This window comes from Corapipo altera, unplaced genomic scaffold, assembly GCF_003945725.1.
Source record: "Corapipo altera isolate COAL_440 unplaced genomic scaffold, ASM394572v1 1, whole genome shotgun sequence".
Lineage (NCBI taxonomy): Eukaryota > Metazoa > Chordata > Aves > Passeriformes > Pipridae > Corapipo > Corapipo altera.
This window is the reverse complement of record NW_020884873.1, coordinates 22,188,455-22,208,816: the sequence shown is the minus strand read 5'-3', so window position 1 is coordinate 22,208,816 and position 20,362 is coordinate 22,188,455. Positions and strand designations below refer to the sequence as shown.

The 20,362-nt window shown below is 39.8% G+C and overlaps 2 protein-coding genes across 5 annotated transcripts in view; both read right to left on the bottom strand.

The window, feature by feature from the left end:
• NR2C1 (nuclear receptor subfamily 2 group C member 1) overlaps positions 1–249 on the bottom strand; it is a 51,364-nt gene extending 51,115 nt beyond the window's left edge. For all 3 annotated transcript variants that reach the window (XM_027657404.1, XM_027657437.1, XM_027657422.1), the window contains exon 1: positions 143–249. The gene's annotated coding sequence lies outside the window, so the exon portion shown is untranslated. The remainder of the gene's footprint in view (positions 1–142) is intronic.
• Positions 250–4,723: 4,474 nt separating this feature from the next.
• The window catches only part of FGD6 (FYVE, RhoGEF and PH domain containing 6), a 71,612-nt gene continuing 55,973 nt past the window's right edge, over positions 4,724–20,362 (bottom strand). The window contains exons 15-21 of one of the 2 annotated variants that reach the window (XM_027664118.1): positions 17,994–18,096; positions 17,328–17,474; positions 16,407–16,509; positions 14,392–14,519; positions 12,648–12,776; positions 10,335–10,483; positions 4,724–7,866 (exon numbers count right to left, since the gene is read on the bottom strand). In XM_027664118.1, the coding sequence (XP_027519919.1) occupies positions 7,830–7,866; positions 10,335–10,483; positions 12,648–12,776; positions 14,392–14,519; positions 16,407–16,509; positions 17,328–17,474; positions 17,994–18,096 (796 nt within the window). In that variant the 3' untranslated portion in view covers positions 4,724–7,829. Of the gene's footprint in view, positions 7,867–10,334; positions 10,484–12,647; positions 12,777–14,391; positions 14,520–16,406; positions 16,510–17,327; positions 17,475–17,993; positions 18,097–20,362 lie in introns of those variants that run through there. The other variant, XR_003531050.1, reaches the window with a different exon arrangement.

Sequence of the window (20,362 nt, the reverse complement as noted above, 5' to 3'; positions counted from 1 at the left end):
CGCTCCCCTCCACGCTCCGCGGGGGCGTCGGCCAGGAGCCGGGCGGGCCCGCACCGTTAAGCGCGGCCGCGGCGGCCTCTGCTCCCCGTTCGGCCGCCACCGGGGGGGGATGTCTCTCGGCTGCCGGCGGTCTCTCGCTCACCTGGCGGACCCGCGGCCGCTCCAGCGGGTTTGTTTGGCGGCAGCGGCTCCGCTCCCGGGGGTCAGAGTTCGCGACCCCGCCTCCGCCGCCGCCCCGCCCCTTCCCGCCGCGGGCTCTGCGCCTGCGCTCACGCCGGGCCGCGCGGCGGGGGGGGGTGGGGACGGGGGGAGCGGCAGCTAACGGGGCCGGGCCGGGCCGGGAGAGCTGGGCGGGTGATGCCGCAGGCAGCGGGGCCGGCAGGACCTGGGCGCAGCGCCCCGCTGGAGCGCCCGCACCGCAGCCCAAGACGTTCCGCCAGCCCTGCGGGCAGTGTCGTAAAATCAGAGAATCATCAAGGTTGGAAGAGACCTTTACGATCATCCAGTCTAACCGTCCACCCAGCACTGCCGCTGTAACCTCTAATCCACATCACCCAGCGCCAGACCCAGACGCCTCTTAAACGCCTCCGAGGATGGTGACTTCACCACCTCCCCGGGCAACCCATTCCAATATCTGGCCACCCTAACAGTGCAAAATTTTTTTTCTAATATCTGATCTGAATCTCCCCTGTCTCAGTTAAGGCCCTTTCCTCTTGTCTTCTCACTGCAGCCACTGCAGGTGGAAGAGACTGGCCCCCACCTCACCACAGCCTCCTTTCAGGTAGTTGTAGAGAGCAATGAAGGAGGTTGTAGGGACCCTGAGCCTCCTTGAGACTAAGCAAACCCAGCTCTCTTACTGCTCTTCATAAGACATATTTTCTAGACCCTTCATGAACCTTGTTGCCCTTCTCTGGACACACGCCAGCACCTCAATGTCCTTTTTAAAGTGAGGGGCCCAAAACTGAAGACGGTACTCAAGTGTCATGCCCATCGAGCAGGGAGCACAAATCTCCAACTCCCCACTGCAAGCGGAGAACTGCAGTTCTCCACATGGACACAGGGATGAGCCAGCTTTGAACATCACAGATTTGCAGTTTGCTTTTGGCCTTGGGAAGCTTGGTGGGCTCTGTCCCCTGAGGTAGATCCATAGGCAAGATTGGTGGATTGGGATTGAAACATGCAACATGATGGAGGCACACACAACACTTGGTGCAGTCACTGTAGCAGTTCAGCCAGCTATGTCTGAAAGAGCTGTGCTTTGCCTTTGTGGCAGCAGCAAGTCACCTTGTTAATCGTCAGCACTGCCCTGAACTGCCTTCGGGAAGGTGATGGGGAGCCTGGCTGCTAAGGAGTGCCCATTCCTGCTGGGGTAGTGCCAAAGGAAAATTTACTGCTGTTCTGGCTGTGTCTCAACATCCATTTGGATCAAAGTTGTGTTTATGCTAATTATTTTAAATGACCTTGATTTTAAATAAGAATTTTATACTTTAAATATGTCCCTTTTCACCCTTCATCTTCCATCTGTTCAATAAAGATGGTCTAACAGTGATCAGAGATCAGCAGCAACTTCAAGATCATGTAGGCCACTGGGGCTGTATGTGCAAGTTCACAATCTGAAAATAATTTAGACCATTTTATGCAATTTCTACTGAATCAGATGACATAAGCATCAACATCTGAGCAGCAGAGATAGGAAAAAACCCCAAAGCATACAAGCAAATTTATGTATTAAGATTAATAAAATCATTCACGCGCTTGTCAATTCCTTTACTGTTTTTCTTCCCACTCCCAGTCCCACAGCTGCACCTGAATCTATCTACCCTAGCTCAAGATCACTAGTTCAGTCAGTACTTGCAAGCATCATATTCTACTTTTTCATCAAACACATTCCCAAATGCCAGTGAACTTAGTGAAGAATTTTTAAATCGGTGCAATCAACTTACTGTTTCCTGAAAGTGTCAACTGTTGCAGCACTCTTGATTTATAGTACTTGCCACTTCCCAAACTAGCTTGAGCCACACATCCACTTTCTAAATGACAGAGCTTAGTGCAGTTTCATTTAACAAATATCAAATAATTTGCACCAAAACTTACTTCAGCCAAGTATTCTAATATCCTCAGTACTGCAGAAATGTCACTGTAACCAGTAAAACGTGCTTTGAAATGACCCAATTCATACCTGATCTGTATTACGAAGGCATGTCCATATAGCTCTGTCAGCCAGGATTACAAGAGGCACATCCCTATCAAAACCATGCAGAGAAGCAAATCCCTTTCTGCTGTTATTGCAAGTTTTCAAAAAACTGCTTTCAAATATATGTCAAAGAAGTATAAGAAGGCAGCATAACTAACCTGACAGAAAAATCTCTCCCTTACAGGCCCTGCTAAAATACTCAGAGAATCGTTTAGGTTGGGAAAGACCTCATAATATTGAGTCCAACTGTTAACTTAGCAACTGCTAAGTCCACCACTAAATCATGTCCTAAAGTGCCACCTCTGCACATCTTTTAAATACCTCCAGGGATGGTAACTCCACCACTTCCCTGGGCAGCCTGTGCTCATGCTTGACCACCTCTTTGGTGAAGAATTTTTCCTAATATCTAATCTAAACCTCTCCTGGTGCAACTTGAGGCCATTTCCTCTTGTCTTGTCCCTTGTTATTTGAGAGAAGCAGCTGCCCCCCACCTGGCTACAATCTCCTTTCAGGTGGTTGTAGAGAGTGATAAGGTCTCCCCAAGGCCCCTTTTCTCCAGGCTAAACAACCCCACCCAGCTCCCTCTGCTGCTGCTCCTTATCAGACTTGTGCTCCAGACCCTTTGCCAGCTTCATTGCCCTTCTCTGGACTTGCTCCAGCACCTCAATGTCTGTCTTGTAGTGAGGGGCCCACAACTGGACACAGGATTGAAGGTGCAGCCTCACCAGTGCCAAGTACAGGGGGACAATCACTGCTGTTGTCCTGCTGGCCACACTACTGCTGATACAGGCCAGGATGCCATTGGCCTTCTTGGCCACCTGAGCACACAGGCTAATGTTCTGCCTGCCCCAAGCCTGCTGGGGTTGTTGTGACTGTGCTGGTTTAAAGATAAACCAGCAGGGGAAATGAACTCAACTCAAAAGAGAGATTATAAATCAGAATAACAATTTAATAAAATAATACAATAAGTACGATTATACAGACAAACAATTGATTTTAACCACAGAACCCAAATGTATAACCCAGCATGAACAGAGTGGTGTTCTTTGGGCCCCCTGAGTCCAAAGTAAAAGGAGAGGGGAAAACCTGTTGGTGAGAGTGCTGTTGCAGTCTGGTCAAGAGTGGTAATTGCAGTCCGGTTGAGAGTGATGGTTGCAGTCTGGTTGAAAAGTGGTGGTTGCAGTCCAGTTGAGAGTGGTGGTCTGCAGTCTTCCTCTGGATCCCACGAGTGGTTAAAAAGTTCCAAGACTCCAAGATCATATATTCTCCAGTTCAGGCAGGAATGCCCTGTACCTCCCTCAGGGCGAGGAGTTCCACAAAGGGCGTGAGGACAAGAGCATCCTCCTATCTCACAGGCCTCTTAACATCTAGTTTATAGCCTGAGGAGTCAGGCTGCTCTGGGCAGATGGTGTAAATGGTTCATTGATAACAGTTTGTGGGAAATGGCATGGAAGGCTATAGAATACACAGTTTTGGGTTACACCCATCCAGTGATGAACTGGTCCCAGCTGTTCTAACTAGGACAGTAACCCAAGTGCAGGACCTGATGCCAACAGAGACTGTGATTCAGGCATACTTCTACTGATACAGCAGAACTGGATTTTGCAAAAGGAATTATTAACACCCTTCACATAGACTTAACTCCCTTAATTCTTTAGAATGATTGTTTCTTAGGATGCTTTCTTTCCTCTGGGCATGTCTACTCTTCAGGAAGCTCAGAGAATAGTCCTCTCATCCTGTATCATATGCTCCAGAACTGTCTTCTCTCCACTGATAAATGTTCAAGAATATTGCATTAATGGTTTAATATATTCTAGTCAGCTGTTGCCACAGCTAGTTTGTGCTCATAGACCCGAAAAATCACACTTTTATAGTACATGGGCTAGTTCGTTCCTGGGCTGCTGAAGCTTGGAAGGGCTGTCATGCCCCAGGGGTGGGATGTGGCTTCAGGAGATAAGGCCCCTCTGCTCAGTGTCCTACAGGTGGGGCTGCTCAGGGGCAATTTTTCTGATGGCCCGTTTTCTCTGCAAGCCACAGTCCAGCATGGGCCTGCACCCAGTTGTGGAAGAGCTTTATAGGTAACAAACATTGTGAACTTGCAAAGGCATGGCTTTTTAGTTTGGTGAGCTAGGGAAGAGGGAACAGAAAGTGAAGAACTAGACAGCAAGAGACAGCTAAGAAAAGATGGGAGAGCAGGAAGATGGAAATATTTTAGCAAAGACAGCAATTTTGGTAGTGAGAGTGTGTCACTACACACTGTTGCACAGCCAATGTCTTGGCTGACGTAAGCAAGGTAATTCACCACCTGTTTCAGGTGGTCAGATCCAGCAGCACTGTTAGTCTGTCCACACAGCCTACCTTTTCAGGCTGTTTTCTGTTCATAAGGGCAAAACCCAGTATGATTTTTAAAGCAAGACTGATGTGCGGGATAATTTTAAGAAATTCTGCCATTTGAAAATCACTGAATATATAAATTATATACTATGTAGGACCTGAACATATTTAAAAAGAAAAAAAAAAGATGCAGACTCAACTAATGTGAATTTATTTATACAAAAATGATGAATAACCACAGGAATATTTACAGCTTTGAACTGTTTTCATTTACAAAATAAAGATTCTATTCTTACATTTAGACAGTATGATTTAGGACTGCTTCGAATAAAAGGCTATTTGGATGGTAAATGCAGGGGAGAGCAGTTATGGCAAACAAATGCACTGAATGTGTCTTTCCAAATATCTCTTTACATTATTATGTAATATACATAGTGTAATAATCAAGTTTCCATGCACAAAAAATATTTAGTAAAATGTGTTCCATAGCTGCTCGGCTATCCATTTGTTTTAAGTCCTTTGGGCACAAAATACAGTATTAAGTTAAAGAGAATTCAGGATCCTAGAACCTTTAATTTATCCATGAATAAAAATGTTAGAACTAATATTCAATGCTAATGTTTGTCTCATACTCTGCTAACCAATCTTAAATTAATTATGAACTATAGATTCTTATAAGAGGAGGTAGCCAAGTGTCTAAAAATTTCTGGTCGTGCTTTAGTGTTTAGTCAAATCAATAAGTAAATATTTTACTTTTTATGGTAATGCATCAAAATGGGATGTGAACTGGAGAAACAGACCAAATTTGAAAAGCAACCATCTGAAAATGTTATGCAAATGCCTGTGTTGCAGGTTCTTCATATGACACAAAGCACTAATGCTGGAGAAAGAGGAAAAGAAATATTCAAACATGTTTACAAAGACAATTTATTTAAAAAAGAATTAGACTGCAATAGGTATCCTACTGTTTTTAAGGCTCCATTCCAATCTATTTCTGTCACAGATCTTTTGATTGATCAGCTACTTCTGGAAGAAGTCCTCTGATTATCTCAGAACATTTTAAACTATTTTCTCACTCTGCACCAAATCCTCTAGAGGTAGTTTGATGCCATATGAGGCAGAACTTGGGCACCTTGTTCAGTATGTTTTGACTTTTATTGCTCTGTTTTGCAGCAGGGAATATATCAAACCATAAACTGAAATTAAATTAGCTGGCTCCTAACCAAATTTCTGATTCATTTGCTGGTTCATGACTTGCCATCTTCGTTGCTGTGCAGTCCCTATGAAAATATTAAGAAGCTCTTCCCTTTGATACTCTCAACAGGAAGAGACACATCACATCTGTATCAGTTTAGTTTTGGATACAGTAAAAACCATGGCAGAAATCATCCTGAAGAGACATGCTAATAACTTATTTAGCTTGGTGAGCAGCTGTTTTTGAAAATTAAGTAAAAGCCCTTTATATGTAACAAGAGAAAAGTATTCACTTAGCACATTTGTATTACAATAAAAGAGAATAAAGGCTTTGATCAGTCCTACTTAATTTCCAACATTATCTGGTCAAATCTCTAGCGTTCCTGAGGAAAGTCAGATCTACAGCTTTAAGTCCCTGATTCATAAGGTACTCTACTGAAATGCTTGAAGCCAATGAAGTTACTTGTAGAGTTAATATTAAGCATTTGACTTCCAAGACCACTACTGATTTAACAGAAGCTCTAAGAAATCAAGCTTCTTCAGAGCTCTGTTAGTATCTTAGACCTGACTTTGAGGTATTTGAGGGAATAAGAGAATTTTGGTTTGCATTTTCATTCTTGGCCTTTCTGTCATAACTACTAACTGTTCTATCATCTATTCTCTTTCCATTGTGAGGCCACAGAATAGCTATTAATGCGTATTCAAACTATTAATTGAAAGTTAATGGCTCTTAATTCTGTTACCAAAACCAGCTTGATTCAGAGGACTATCGACAAGTAGTAAAATTAACTGACTACACATGCATTGCATTTGACATAAAAATGGCTTCCTTTCATGTGGTTTTCATAGTTCTAGTTCCATTTATGCTATTACAGTGTTAAAAGTCTTTCAAAGTTAAATAGAATAAATGCACCAGAATCATCAGTAAATATTTCCTAATGAGGTATGCTGATGATTTTCTTAAAGAAAAAAAACAAAACCCAAACACCTAAAACTGAACTATGTTTTAAAGTGTCAAAGAAAACAAATCATATTGTAAACAAAAGGTATTTCAAAGAATGGTATGCATTTTCAATGCCTTCTGCACTAAGAAAGCTGTGTTGTCTTGGTATGGCAATTCCAGTTTAAAAATAATATTTAAATATACAATACTTTAAAATTTTGGAGAGGAGGGTGCATATATTTGTTTAATGTTCTTTGAACAATAGTTTATACAGTGTTTCATTTTTGTATACAGAACTCATTTGACACAAAGTTTTGAAACAAATAAGATATTTTGCCTTTTCTCTGATTATCAAAAATGTATTTTTACTCTGCTTTAAATTACTAGTGGAAACATAAAAGATAATATATCCTCCAATTTATTGAAGATAACTCATTTAGTCTCTTTTGCTTCTGTAGTACTGTAAGAGCTCTAGTGCCTTATCCCTGTAATTGCAAAGTCTGTTTTAAAATATTTTTCCCTTTTCTGTTTTTTTAATAATTGAACTGTATTTTGCTTTTGTGATACGGAATTTGCTGCAGTGTTTTAATGAACTGGTATGCATGATTTCAACTGCCATTCAAGGAAAGGAGCAGCAATATCATACAACTTCTCATAAAGGAGCTTACATAGCCAACAAAGATCCAAAATCTGTGAAATTCCTATACTGATCTGTTCTTGCTAAATTGCTAAGTGAACATCAGCAGCTCAAGACCTATACACAAATCATGAGGAACTGTACAATTGCAACAGATCTGTTTTGTGTTTTGCCCTTTTTTAAAAAAAAAAAAAGCATAAAGTTTATGAATCTGTTGACCAACAATCTGCCATTCTGAGGACATGGGCACTTTGGACCTCAATGCAGACCTCACAAATAATTCTGCCCATTAAAGTAAACATTGGAATTTAATAAATAACACATTTTGTATCAACACAGAAATACATACAATTCTTTAAAAAAATATTACTTTACACTAAAAATGCAACAACTCCTAATCCTGACAAATATACAATTTTGTGTAGGTTGAGACGGCAGGATTCTGTTTCACTGAACAGTTGCTGTAGTCTGTTTTACCACCATCCTGGATATTTTCCTTTAAATTTGCAGACATGATGCTGACACTGCTATAAGACAGTGCCTTCTTGAAAAGCTTCTATCCACCTGTTAGAAAATTAAACACTGTTAGGAAGTTGCTGATAAAAGAGTAAATCTCACTGTTGTCAATAGCTACAGATTCACACAAGAAGTAATATCATATTTTCATTACCTGTTGGTCTGTGAGTGCAAATGCCAATGAGTCCAAACATACAAAGCTTGCTGGGGACATATTAAGTATTGGTACAAGGCCATACGATAGAAACTTTTTTGTGTACCTCTCCCATCCTGAAGTTATATGCACAAAAAAACAGGTGAAGCTGCCAAATCAAACCCTCAAAAAGTAGGATATGCCAAAGCGCTGCATACTTTAAAAAACCCCAGTACTGCCTTCTCTTATTTCACTGCAAAATGACCTGGGATGAATTGGGACACTACTGTAACTGAGGTATTTGTCTGCTGTCTGCATAACCCATGCCCTCTGCTTTTGTAGCTGGTACCGGGGCATTACCGATGACTAGTGGGGCTGAGGGAAGAGGGGCTGATCCAAGGTGTCTCAAACTGGAAATTCAAAGCTAATATTCAGCTACTTTTACTCCCTATAGCTGTGGTTTCTGTTCCTACTTGATTAGGAGGGTGATAAACATCCTCAGCTTCCCAAGGATGAAAAAAATTAAAGTTCTTGAAGCACGCTGATGCTACACAGACAAATACAATAAAAAATGGAATAATTCTGTCTTCTGAGTGAGGGCTGAACTCTGTGTATGTGAAGTTAAGGGGCCGACATAATGATGATTTTTTTTGCGAGTGAAAATTTTGCAAGAACTGAATGACGCAAAGACTGTAATTATCTTTATCATAGAAATTCAAACCCATCTTAGTATTTACAGAGTATCTAAACATTAGTCACAGATGTTGGCTCTTCCTTGCCCTGAGCATTTAATTTTGTAACTGTGTGCATGTTCTTTGAATTCAAGCTTTTGGTATGAACATATTAAGCATGTGTAAGTCCTCATGCCTGTCTGCACACACAACTCAAGCATCTACCCCTTACTTTTTAGGGCTCACTGTATTTTCCACTGCCATCCATACATTAAAAACAATTAAAGAGGAATACAATTTAAAAAAAAAATCCCTAAACACCTTAAGCATTGAACATAGCACTGGACTTCTAAAACCTCACTGAAAAATAAGCATCTGTTAAAATTTATTGCTGCACTCATACAAATGCATCAGATATTTCTTTGGCCCTATCAGGAAAAAATAGTGTCCACTGATGCTAACAGATCAACATTCTTTGTTTTTCCTTCTAATGCTGTCAAAGCAGCCTTTATTCTGGAGGTTCAGCATAAATCTCCTAAGGATATTAAATACTTGGAGAAAGCTCAAAATTCAAGGTACTTTATGTTATTCCTAGCCCCAGTAAAATACAGTATGTTCAATTTCAAGTTTTCCTACTGATGACAAAAGCCATTGTCTGAATAGAAAAACAAAGCTATTGAATGCCTTGGGGTTTTTTAGTTTGTTTTATATAGTATGGGAAACAAGAGAACAGTGTCTCAATGAACAAGGAAATATTTGTGTGCATTTGCACAAAATACTCCCCAAAATCAAATAAAGACTTCTAGATTTTTTTATGTAGAGAAGTGTCATTAAACACATTCTCAGCTGTTCAAAATTTTCAGTTGTCCTGAGCACCTTGTTTTTTAGAATGTCTCTATTTGTAGAAACCTGGAGCCATTTGAATGCTTAAGTATTAATAATGGACTAGTTAGTGCATCAAATGTATTTATTAATATAAAATTCATTTGGCAAAACTGCAGTGAAAGCAGTCAGATAAGACAGGCATATAGGAAAGATAGCTTACATGTATTCCCTTTATGCTCATTTCTAGGTTACTATAAGATTCATGTAACAAATGCTTTCTACTGATTAATGACCAAGCTTCTAGGTTATTTTATATAGAACACACACAATATATAAATTGATAAATATAACTCCAAACTCAGACACATCAGCAGGACTTGAAATGAAACAGCTTGTGTAATTGTTCTTTGAATTCAAGCTTTTGGTCTGAATGTATTAAGCATGCCTAGGTGCTCATTCGCATCTGCACACACACTTCAAACTTTGGTCCTGTACTTTTTAGTGTCTGCTTTATTTTTCACTGCCATATATTCATTAAAAATAACTAACATTGACATATGAAAATAAAAAAGGAACATATCAGTTAATTCTTAGAACACATTTTCTGGAATGAGCTAGGAAAAAGAAAGATTTCTTATTTTATCTTTGACTCTCAAAGTCTCCTACGTTCAGTCTTTTCCCAAAGAGAGTCTGCTTCCTTCATTTCAGAAGCATTTCAGAAGTCCTAATGACACCAGAACCTCATGTTTTAAGTAATTTAAAACTTCCATTTACATACAATATAATATGGATGTTTGGTACATATGTTTAATGTGTGATTATGAACATTCACCACTTCTGAATTTTCTAGAAATATGTAACAGAAATGAATTCAAGTAGTTTCTTACTTTTGAGCTGAATGGGGATCATCTGCTTTGAATATGTAAAATAAAGTGTTTTTGTGCAGTAAATGGAACACTCTAGACTCTGAGTTTTCATCTTTTACTTCACTGACTGTGAATCCAAGTAAAGGCTGGCTCTCTAATGCTGCCACATCCTATTTAACAAGGGAAAAAAGGAAACAAGACAAAATTAGAGTTTGCAAGACATACTAAGGCATGCATTTAGACTTTATTCATATACCATACCATTGCAACAGACTATAAAACAAAAAAGTTGTTATAAACAGACATGCGCAAAATGCCGCTTTTTATCTTCTAATAGGAGGAGCTATGGATGCAACCTATGTTCTCAAGCACTGCAGTCAAGTTCCAAATACTTCAAATGGCTAAGCCTATTTCACTTTTTGTTGCTGGAAATTAAAAGGATAGGGGAAAAATAGTTGCTGAGTGTTCAGAAATGGTAGGTTAGGAAAGAGTAGCAAGAGAAGCTGTACCTTTTTGCTTTCTCTTTATTTAGTTTCAAAACCTGGCTAAAAATGAAACCTGTCCCCTTCCTCATTCATCTCAAGTACTTACTTTTACATTTTTTTTTAAATACTCTTGCCTTTTAATAAATGAATACCATACAAAGCATTTTTGGAAGGGAAAAAACCCCAACTATTTTCATCCTGTGCAAATTCCAAACCAGTGTGTTGTAACTAGGCAAGGTTCTGCAATGCTTATGGATAGAAGAAAAAAAAAACCAAAGAATGTATACAAACACTGACAAATCAGGTGATGACTTTGGTAATTGCCTCTACAATGAAACAAGGGTGTCCTGTGAAAACGGTATTTCTTTATATTGGAAAATCAAGTAAGGCTGAGCAATCTGTTTTGCTATCTCAGGTCTTTGTACCACTAATAGGTGTTTTTTTTACCACTGATCTTTATATCACTTGGAACTAATGTAAGTAGTTTAAGTGAGGTTTCCTGGCTAACGCAACACTGGACCTTCCCTTAAGACTCTATAACCAATGTCTCCTGCAATGGCTCATCAAGATGAAAAATAAGGACAGATATTCCTCAGTTTAAAGAAAACAGGAAAGACTTAATTTTGTGATTGTGAGCTGCAAACTGAAGCTACTCTGTAAGGCTGATATCTCAGAGGAAGCCAAGCCAAAGAAAACTTAAGGTGACTGTCACAAACTAATATATCTTTCTTTACCTCTGCCAAAGTCTCCTTTGCAGCTAACAGAAGAAACACAATGCTCTCGAATATTTTTCTAATTGATGTAAAAGTAATTTTTTCCACATAATTATTTAAGCTATTTTTAGAACTACTTTGTGTTTTTTTTAATATTGCTAATACTGTAGTGGAAATAACATCACAGGTTTTGGACATAATTCAGGAGTTCTAAAAATAAAGGTTGGCAGGAATCTGAGCACAAACCAGGAAATAACTAGAGTGGATGTGGTGTGAGGGTGAAGAAGGGTAATTCTTTATATGGCCAGGATAGGTTGGGCCTTACGTTTTGAAAGTAAGTGAGGAATAGCAATACCTTTAAACAGATGCTTTGGATGTTTTGCTCTTGAAAGCTAGTAGCAAACTTTAACATATAATAAATATAAAATTAGTCCAATATCGTCTGGTGCTACAATACATCCATATGTTACAAAACATTCAAAGATGCAATGAGGCTACATCCTTAGCACATACTGGGATGTGCAGAGCTTATATATATATATACACACACACACATATATATTTATATCGAATAGAGATTATTCCACACTGCAATGGACTTATTTAGGACTACACATCCTAAATAAAAAAGCAAATGTCATTAGATAAGATGCATTTCTTTTTTTTCTACTGCATCACTGTGTATCAAATAGCAACTCCAGGCTGAAAACAACAGTTTGAGAAGAAATAAAGAGATTTAGTTTGCTCATTTTCCAAGCATTCAAAAGACCTTGTGGAACTGCAGAACAACATACTTCAAGACACTTTTATAATGTTGGCTTTGCCACTAGCACACTGTGATGCATCCAAACAGACCCCCCATGTATTCAGCTGACTCAGAACATACCTACAGCTGAGCAATGGTGTGCAGTGCAGGGGTACTCAAACTAGGTCTGGAATCAGAAACAGCATAGCTATATCAATGTATTATGGTATCAAGCTCACTGGGCCTTTTCAAAATACTGCATTCACAATCAGATCAAATACTGTAAGGTGATCTACTTTTATAGCTTGTTTCTATATCATAAAAATAAACAACTTTGTTACAAAGACAGTATTATCATTGGATATTTTATTTCTAATATGTAGTCTCTTACCTCACTAGCAGCATATGTGTATAGCACCTTATTTTTTATAACAAACCATAGGTGTTTCCATGGTTTCTTACTGCCCTTAGATCTGTGTAGGTAGCCACTCATTGTAGAGTCTTCTGTATTTGCTGAAACCTGAAGAGGAAAAACAAAATGAATCAACACACCCTAAGACTACAAGTTTTCACAGTACAGGGTTTTTTTTAGGCAGATTTCCAAAGCCCTGCCTGTCAAAGACTCAAATTCTTACCTAATCTCAGGTTAGTGTTGCTAACTAACTTACATGGCTGAAAGAACAATTATTTTGTCTGCTACCATCTATCTGGTCTGGAAGAGAGGTTTCCACTGCCACTAAGGTTTGGAACTTAACTGCATGCAACAGGACAAAAGAGGGCTGAGGACCATGTACAGCTGGAGAACACGCATTCCTACATCAGAAGAATCACAGAGTGGTTTGGGTTGGAAAGGACCTTAAAGATTATCTATTTCCAACCCCTCCACCATGAGCAGGGACACCTTCCACTAGACCAGGTTGCTCAAAGCCCCATCCAGCCTGTTCTCAAACACTTCCAGGAATGGAGAGTCCACAACCTCTCTCGGTAACCTGTTCCACTTTCTCACCACCCTCACAGTAAAGAATTTCTTCCTAATAACTCATCTAAACCTACCCTCCTTCAGACTAAGGAGGGTCCCCCTTGTCCTATCACTACATGCCCTTGTGAAAAGTCCCTCTCCAGCCTTCTTGTAGGTTCCCCTTCAGGTACTGGAAGGCTGCTCCAAGATCTCTCCAGAGATCTCTCCAGGCTGAACAGCTCCAACTCTCTCATGCTGTCCTATCAGGAGAGGTGTTCCAGCCCTCTGATCACCTTAGTGGCCCTCCTCTGGACTTATGTTGCCCTCATAATGTTGGGCATTATCATGCCCCTATAGTGTTAGGGACCCCAGAGCTGGGTGCAGCACTCCAAGTGGGGTCTTACCAGAGCAAGAAGAGGGGAAGAATTCCCTCCATTGACTTGCTGGCCACACTGCTTTTGATGCAGCCCAGGACACAACCGGCTTTCTGGGCTGCAGGTGCACATTGCTGAGTTACGTTGAGCTTTTCATTCACAAACACCCCCAGGTCTCTCTTCCCAGGGCAAGCCTTAATCCATTCTCCACTCAGCCTATATTTGTGCTTGGGATTTCCCTGATCCATGTGCAGGACCCTGTGCTTGACCTTGTTGAACTTCAGAGGTTCACACAGGCCCACCTCTCAGGCCTGTCCAAGTCCCTCTGGATGGCATCCCTCCCATCCAGCGTGTCAACTGCACCACGCAGCTTGGGTGTCATCTGCAGACCTGCCAAGAAAAGTCACTTCCTCCCATTCCCAAGACCTCCAGTGTATACAGAGAGGTAGAGTTTAGATCTACCTTTCCTAGTCATAAGCCAAGAGCTGAGTTGGTGTAGGAGTCTTCTCACTGATTGTTGGTGCAGAGGTAAATCACAATTCATGGAAACACAGGGAAGCAAGAAAGAAATTACAATTTTGTCTATCTATCTGAATCACAATCTCACAGGTGTTCATGCAGTTTACACACTGCTTCATAGTTCACATCCCTGCCTATTTAAAACTAAGGCCCAAACCACAGTTACAGATACATTTTGACTTTTGCTTCTAGAGAAGATGGCTAAAATATGGAATTGGTCTTTTGCATTGTTAATACTGATTATATAATACCAAGGCATCACTTTTGACCGATAATGCACTTACTTCTTTGAGGGCTGCAGGAATTTTTTTCTGCTTTCTTCCAGAGGGAATACTATGTAATACTGTAGACAAGGCACTTGATGGAGATTTATGGTTGACTGGGGATCCGCTCTTAGGAGTGCACTGGTTATCTAAAATGCACAGGATGAATATGTCACAGATGAAACATAGGCTGTTGATTCTTGGGCTTTTCTTCTTAAGGACAGCTGGCATTTTTATTCACATTACAGTCTTTCAATAGTAACACCTAACTACATTAAATTCAGCACTGAATTAATGGTTCAGTGTTATCATCAACACCATGAGTTAGAAACCCCCAAATCATAATCAAACTAAAAAAAAAGCCATAAGAACTTTAGAACTAAACAAATTGGGTCTTTTTTGTTTTCTTGGTGTCGAATGGGGTGAAAATTAAATCTTAAAAATCACACCAAATTTTTACAGCTGTCCTCTGCAGTTCAGTCTGTATTTTACCTCTGTTCCCCAACTCTGCTCTTCAGTTCTCTACATCTGTTAACTTCTCAGCTTTTTTCAATATGGATACTGTAGGACTCCTCTTCCAGCATCACACTGTCATACACACACTTCTGGACATTCCCATCTCCAGAGCATATGCTGTCATTCTCCACTGCCACACGCAGTTCCTTCATCTCTCTTGGAAGACTTCTGCAACACCTCACTTCTTTAAAACCTCTTTTTCTAGCAACACCCACCACTTCTTTACAGCCCAACCTGAAATGAGTAGTTTCACTAAATCTGCTTTTAGAGTTGTCCCTGAACTTGGTGAGGCTCTGAAAAAATGAGCAGAGCAGAAGAGTCATGGGATTTGCCAGCTGTACCGAACCTGCTCCGCAGCCCTTTTCCCAGCTAAAGGCACCTGCCATTGCCTGTAGCACAGCAGCCTCTAGTGCCCAGCACAGACACCTGCAGGTGGTCCACACAATTGCCTTCCCGAGCACCTCAGGCACCCACAGCTACAAGGGTTATCGATGCTGCTTTCCGCATCCCTATGGGATCCATAGGTTTATTATTGCACTGGGTCGTCACAGATTTCCTAATACCCCTGAGAGCTTGTGTCGAACTGGAGCCTCTGCCACAGGGAAGGGCAGCAAACTCTTTCGGTCTCTGCTTACATCTCATTTGTGTATTTTTTACTAAAGTATTTGGACATAGTTCAGAGCAACTCTTTTGAGATGGAACTCGATTTCCACCTCACTGGGAGGTGTCTCCATTGATTTTATATTTGTTTCTGCATAATGATATGAAGCTTCTTCAAAGAGACGTATTTGAATTTTCTCAGGATGAGTGAGGACACTGATTCTGGACCTTCTCTAAGCAAATGTTATTAGCACCACGCTATCGAACTCTCGCTTTCCATAAGGCACCACACTCTTTGAAAGCATTTCAATGAAAACTGCTCTAGCTGTGGTGTTTTATACTGAAATACATGTTGCCAGTGTTCAGTAGGCAATGGTTAGGAATTTGCCTTCAGAACTGAGGTACAAATATGCCAAATTCTTGAATTCCAGATGAGCTGAGGCTTGAGGTTGAAGAGACTCAGCTTCAATAAGATGAAAGCCTATGTTTTGACAGAGCCCCAGAGCTTAACTATCTCAGCAGCTTAGCTGTCAAAAATGAAGTTTACAGGCATACAAGTTACAGAGAGAAAAAGTACACATGAATCCACTGGAAGGTCATGATAAGCTGCAAGGACATTAATATACACTTGTACCCTGTGATTAAAGAAAAGCAATGTAACACTAGTTATCTCAAAAGGAAAGCAGCATAAGCTACATGTAATTACAGTAAGGTAAATGCACACGTTTCTGGAAGGAAGAGCCAATGCATTGCAAATTAATTTACTAGCTTGTTTGGCATTTTATAATCTCAGATGCCTATCGCTTTTCAGGTACAAGCAGAATTAGACACTTGAACCCAGCAGTAAAGATGAGGCACAGACATACCATGTTAATAAGGGCCACAAAAATAAACAGACAGTTTGTGAAGATTTTCTTCACCTTGTTTTTGTAGTTCCCTGAAGCAATGATCACATACTCTTGCTGGCTGGTTTTTCATATAGTCTAAGCCATGTTTATTTGATGAACAAGCTTGACAGACAATCTGGAAACAAATAAAACCATTATTGTACACGATGTGCACCTGTAAATAAGCAAATACTCAAAAGACATTCACTTCAGCACTGTTAAGCCCATCATACAATCTGAAATAGGCACTATTTTACAGTAAAAATGGTTTAAGATCTTGGATTTTTCCTGTGTCTTTATGTTCAACATGCTGCCCTTTCCTCCTCTTAAGTGATAAGTTTAAATATAAAAAAAAAATCACTGAATTATACAACTCAATAAGCCAATGTTAACAATCCATGATATAACAGAATAAGCTACTGTGTTACTGAGCGTTTTAAATACAAAAATTTAAAAGAAATAATTAAAAAGTCATTGTTCTCTTGATGATTTCTCCATTTCATTGAATTCTAATTCTGTATTCTCACTTGATTAAAACAAGAAAAATAAAGGTTTATTATTTCATAAGTGTTAAATATAAAACAAGCTTGGTACTAACTTAAAAACAAAAATCATGATTTATCTTATGGAAATTAATGAAGAAGATATTTCCTTATTTCAGCTAGCATTAATTTCTATTACGTAATTGAAAAAGCAACCATAAATAGCACCCTAGAATGCAAAATAAAAAACATGTAACAGGTTGAAGGTTGAACACTGGTCAAGTTCAAGACCTGCCTTAAAAAACCCCCCAAAACCCAAACCCTAAACCACCAGCCCCAACCCATTGTTTCTAATGCACATAATTGTGACATAGTACAGTGTTCCCTCAAAAAACTGGTTGTGTGATGAGGCTCCTTTTGTGTTTGTCACACAAGGAACCTGTAGGACTAACAGAAAAGGCAATCACCCAACCTTTCCACATGCCCTGCAGTGATGCCTTCTCCACGTCAGTGTGAATTCACTTGTACAGATCATACACATAGTGGCTCTGGTATCAGGAATCCAGATCGGAGCCTTTGATCCCAGTGGACTATGTTCTTCCTGTTTTTCTGGATCTGCCTGAGAGAACATAAGCAGAATATCTTTACATTCAGTGATGAGAAATAAGATTAGTATTTACCAGAGATTATAGGAAAATGCTAATGATGTTGAAAAGCCTTCTCTGATAAATTGTTATGGTCTTAAATGTTATCTACTATTTCATCAGTGACCATTATAATGCAAGCCTGACAACAGAGCTGCATTTAATTAGTTCACAACAGCTCTGTCACTTTCAAGCTTTACCAGTCTACTTGTATCAATAGCTGCTTTAGTTTAAAATCTTTTCATTTCATCTTTCTGTTCACAAGATCACAACGAGAAATGCAAAAGCTGGTTTGGGTTCTTCGGAAGAAAATAATTTTAAATTTATTTAAAGTAAAAAACATTATGAAATAGTATTCTGTTCTATCATCTGTTCACTTATCATTTACCATGCTGCTTTATTATTCATCATGGAATGCCTCTTGTTTCTCTAAACACCTATAAGAAACTTTATATTCAAAAAGGGAACAAACCAACAATAATTTTGTGATATACCTCTTCAAGACTTTTGCTCGGATTAAATGTGATTCTCTTTTTTGTATATTCTTCAATTGACTTGGAGATAGCTTCTAACCACTCATCTCTTTCTGTAGCAGAACTGTTGGGGTAAAAAACCCACAAAACCAGTTTATTATTATTAACATTTAAAACTAAGCAAGTGTTGATTAGAATTTCATTAGCTTTATTACACACTGACGTAACTCTCTTGCAATTTCATTTTATAGACCATCCCCAATTCCTACTAAAACTGGCATAATTTTTTAACTGTCTGCATGGTGTTAGCTATTTGTGTTGATTAATACTAAAAAAGATTTCTGCGTCTGTTGTTATAATGCGGATTCCCTCCCTCCCTTTCCTCCTTCCAAAATACCCTGTGATTGTTTTAAGCTTGTCTGTCATTGCTTCCCCTTCTCCCTGGACCCTTGAATAGCCTGAACGATACTGGTATAAATGGTGGTTCCAGAACAAAGATTTGGCCTTCCCTCTTGAAGGCAACCTGAAATTTCAACAAGTCTTTTTTCTCCCTGCTTCCTTCTGTCTCAGAGTGCAGTTTGTTATACCCAGCCCTGTGAAACCCCAAGCCTATGTCAGAAAAAACCCACACTGACTCTTCTCCTGCCTTGTGCTCCTGACTACTCCTACTACAGGTTATGCTACTTTTACATAATTCTTTTTTTTCCAAAATTTTCCATTGGATGAGCTAACTTAAAGAGATGAACAGATGAGCTTACTCTATCTCTTTATCCTACAGCTGGTGGATCACTAATCAAGAGCAAGGAAAACATTAGGCTAAAGTGGTGTGGCACAAGGAGCAGAGAGAATAAGGAGTGCTCAGTACAGCAGGAGGCTGCAGCTATACTGGCTTACGTGCACTGCCAAAGCATCTCCTCTGGCCATGGGCACACCCCTGTTTTCATAAATCCATGCTGTTCCTGCTGCAAAGGGCAGCCTACTATCCTTTCTCTCAGCCACTGTGTCTTATTTTCACCCTTGTGCCAGAACACACATAGTTATGCAGTGGGCTAGACTGGGAAACAAATCCATATTAAAGCAAGCCATCGACCTGCCCTTCCTGTGGATCAATTTACCAACTGAGTTCATCACACAGCTGAACAAGTACTTGTGCCAGCACCACGGAGAAGGCTCTGAGAAGGATGAAGCAGTTTTGTGGCAGAGAAACAGCTAGGCTGCTTGTTTAAGATGCCATGCCAGATTTAAAAAGGGCTTCTAAAATTTGAACAAGTATACATTGCCAACATTTTTTCTATTCCCAACTTCTTGACTGGTATTCAATAAATTAATCTGTTTAATCCAAGTAATTAATAGAAAGATATAGAAAGGAAAGCCAGGGAAGAGGAAAGCAATGACTTACACTAATGAGGGGTCTAGCACCAATTATTTAAACCATTATTTTTTAATGGTTTTGTAGGTGTATTTGGAAGCTTTCATCATCTTTGAGCCTTCAAGGAAAATACTTTGAACTGGGGTTTTGAACTGGATGAAACTGAGTACTACAGAGAAACAGAGAGGACAAATCTAGTAAGGTAAACACATGGGAAGCCTGTGAGGTATGAGCTGAAAAAAAATATCTAGCACACACACAACAACAAAATCAGAACAAAAGGAGAGGAAATAAGATACAGGCAAAGGCAAAGCAATGTATTATTGTCTGTCCCAATATCTCACAGTCTCAGTCAAACATTTTGTTCAGTTTATTTACTTTTGCTTCCTCATCTGGAAAGAACAACTAGTCTGCATTAACTACATAATATTCATAACTCTAATAAACTCCTTTGGCTTTTTTCAAAATCTGGTTACATTTAATTGGATTCCTGTAACTGTATTAAATTTAAAGTTGGTACAGTTTTTCGAGATTAGGCATCCCCTCCATCATGTGGAGATTGCTATTTATGGAGCATCTAACACTCTAATATTTCACCAGGAAGCTTGTGCTTGGTAGGTTTGCTAGTGCTAGCCTTTAGGATTGTTTGCAATCCTTCAAAACTTAAGAGCAAAGGTGGTGCCACTGGCAACTGAATTGATGTAATGGTTTGCTGCAGGAAAATAGGCAGTTTCTTCTGCTGTCACTCCCAGTCCTCCCCCCACAGCTGCCCAGCCCTGCTGCTTCCCCTGCTGCAGCTCCAGTATCACTTCCAAAAGTGATCTGCTTACTAAAATTGCAGGGGTTTCAAACATTATTATTTTTTTTATTTATTTGATATTTAACATAACAGTAGAAAGCTTTAAATGGACTGCAGAGAGCCCCAGCAATAGTTACTACCGGCAAATGCGTGTGCTAGGGGCACACACATCACAGCTGCTCAGTGGCCCTAGGAGGGCTCACAGACTTACACCTCTCTTGT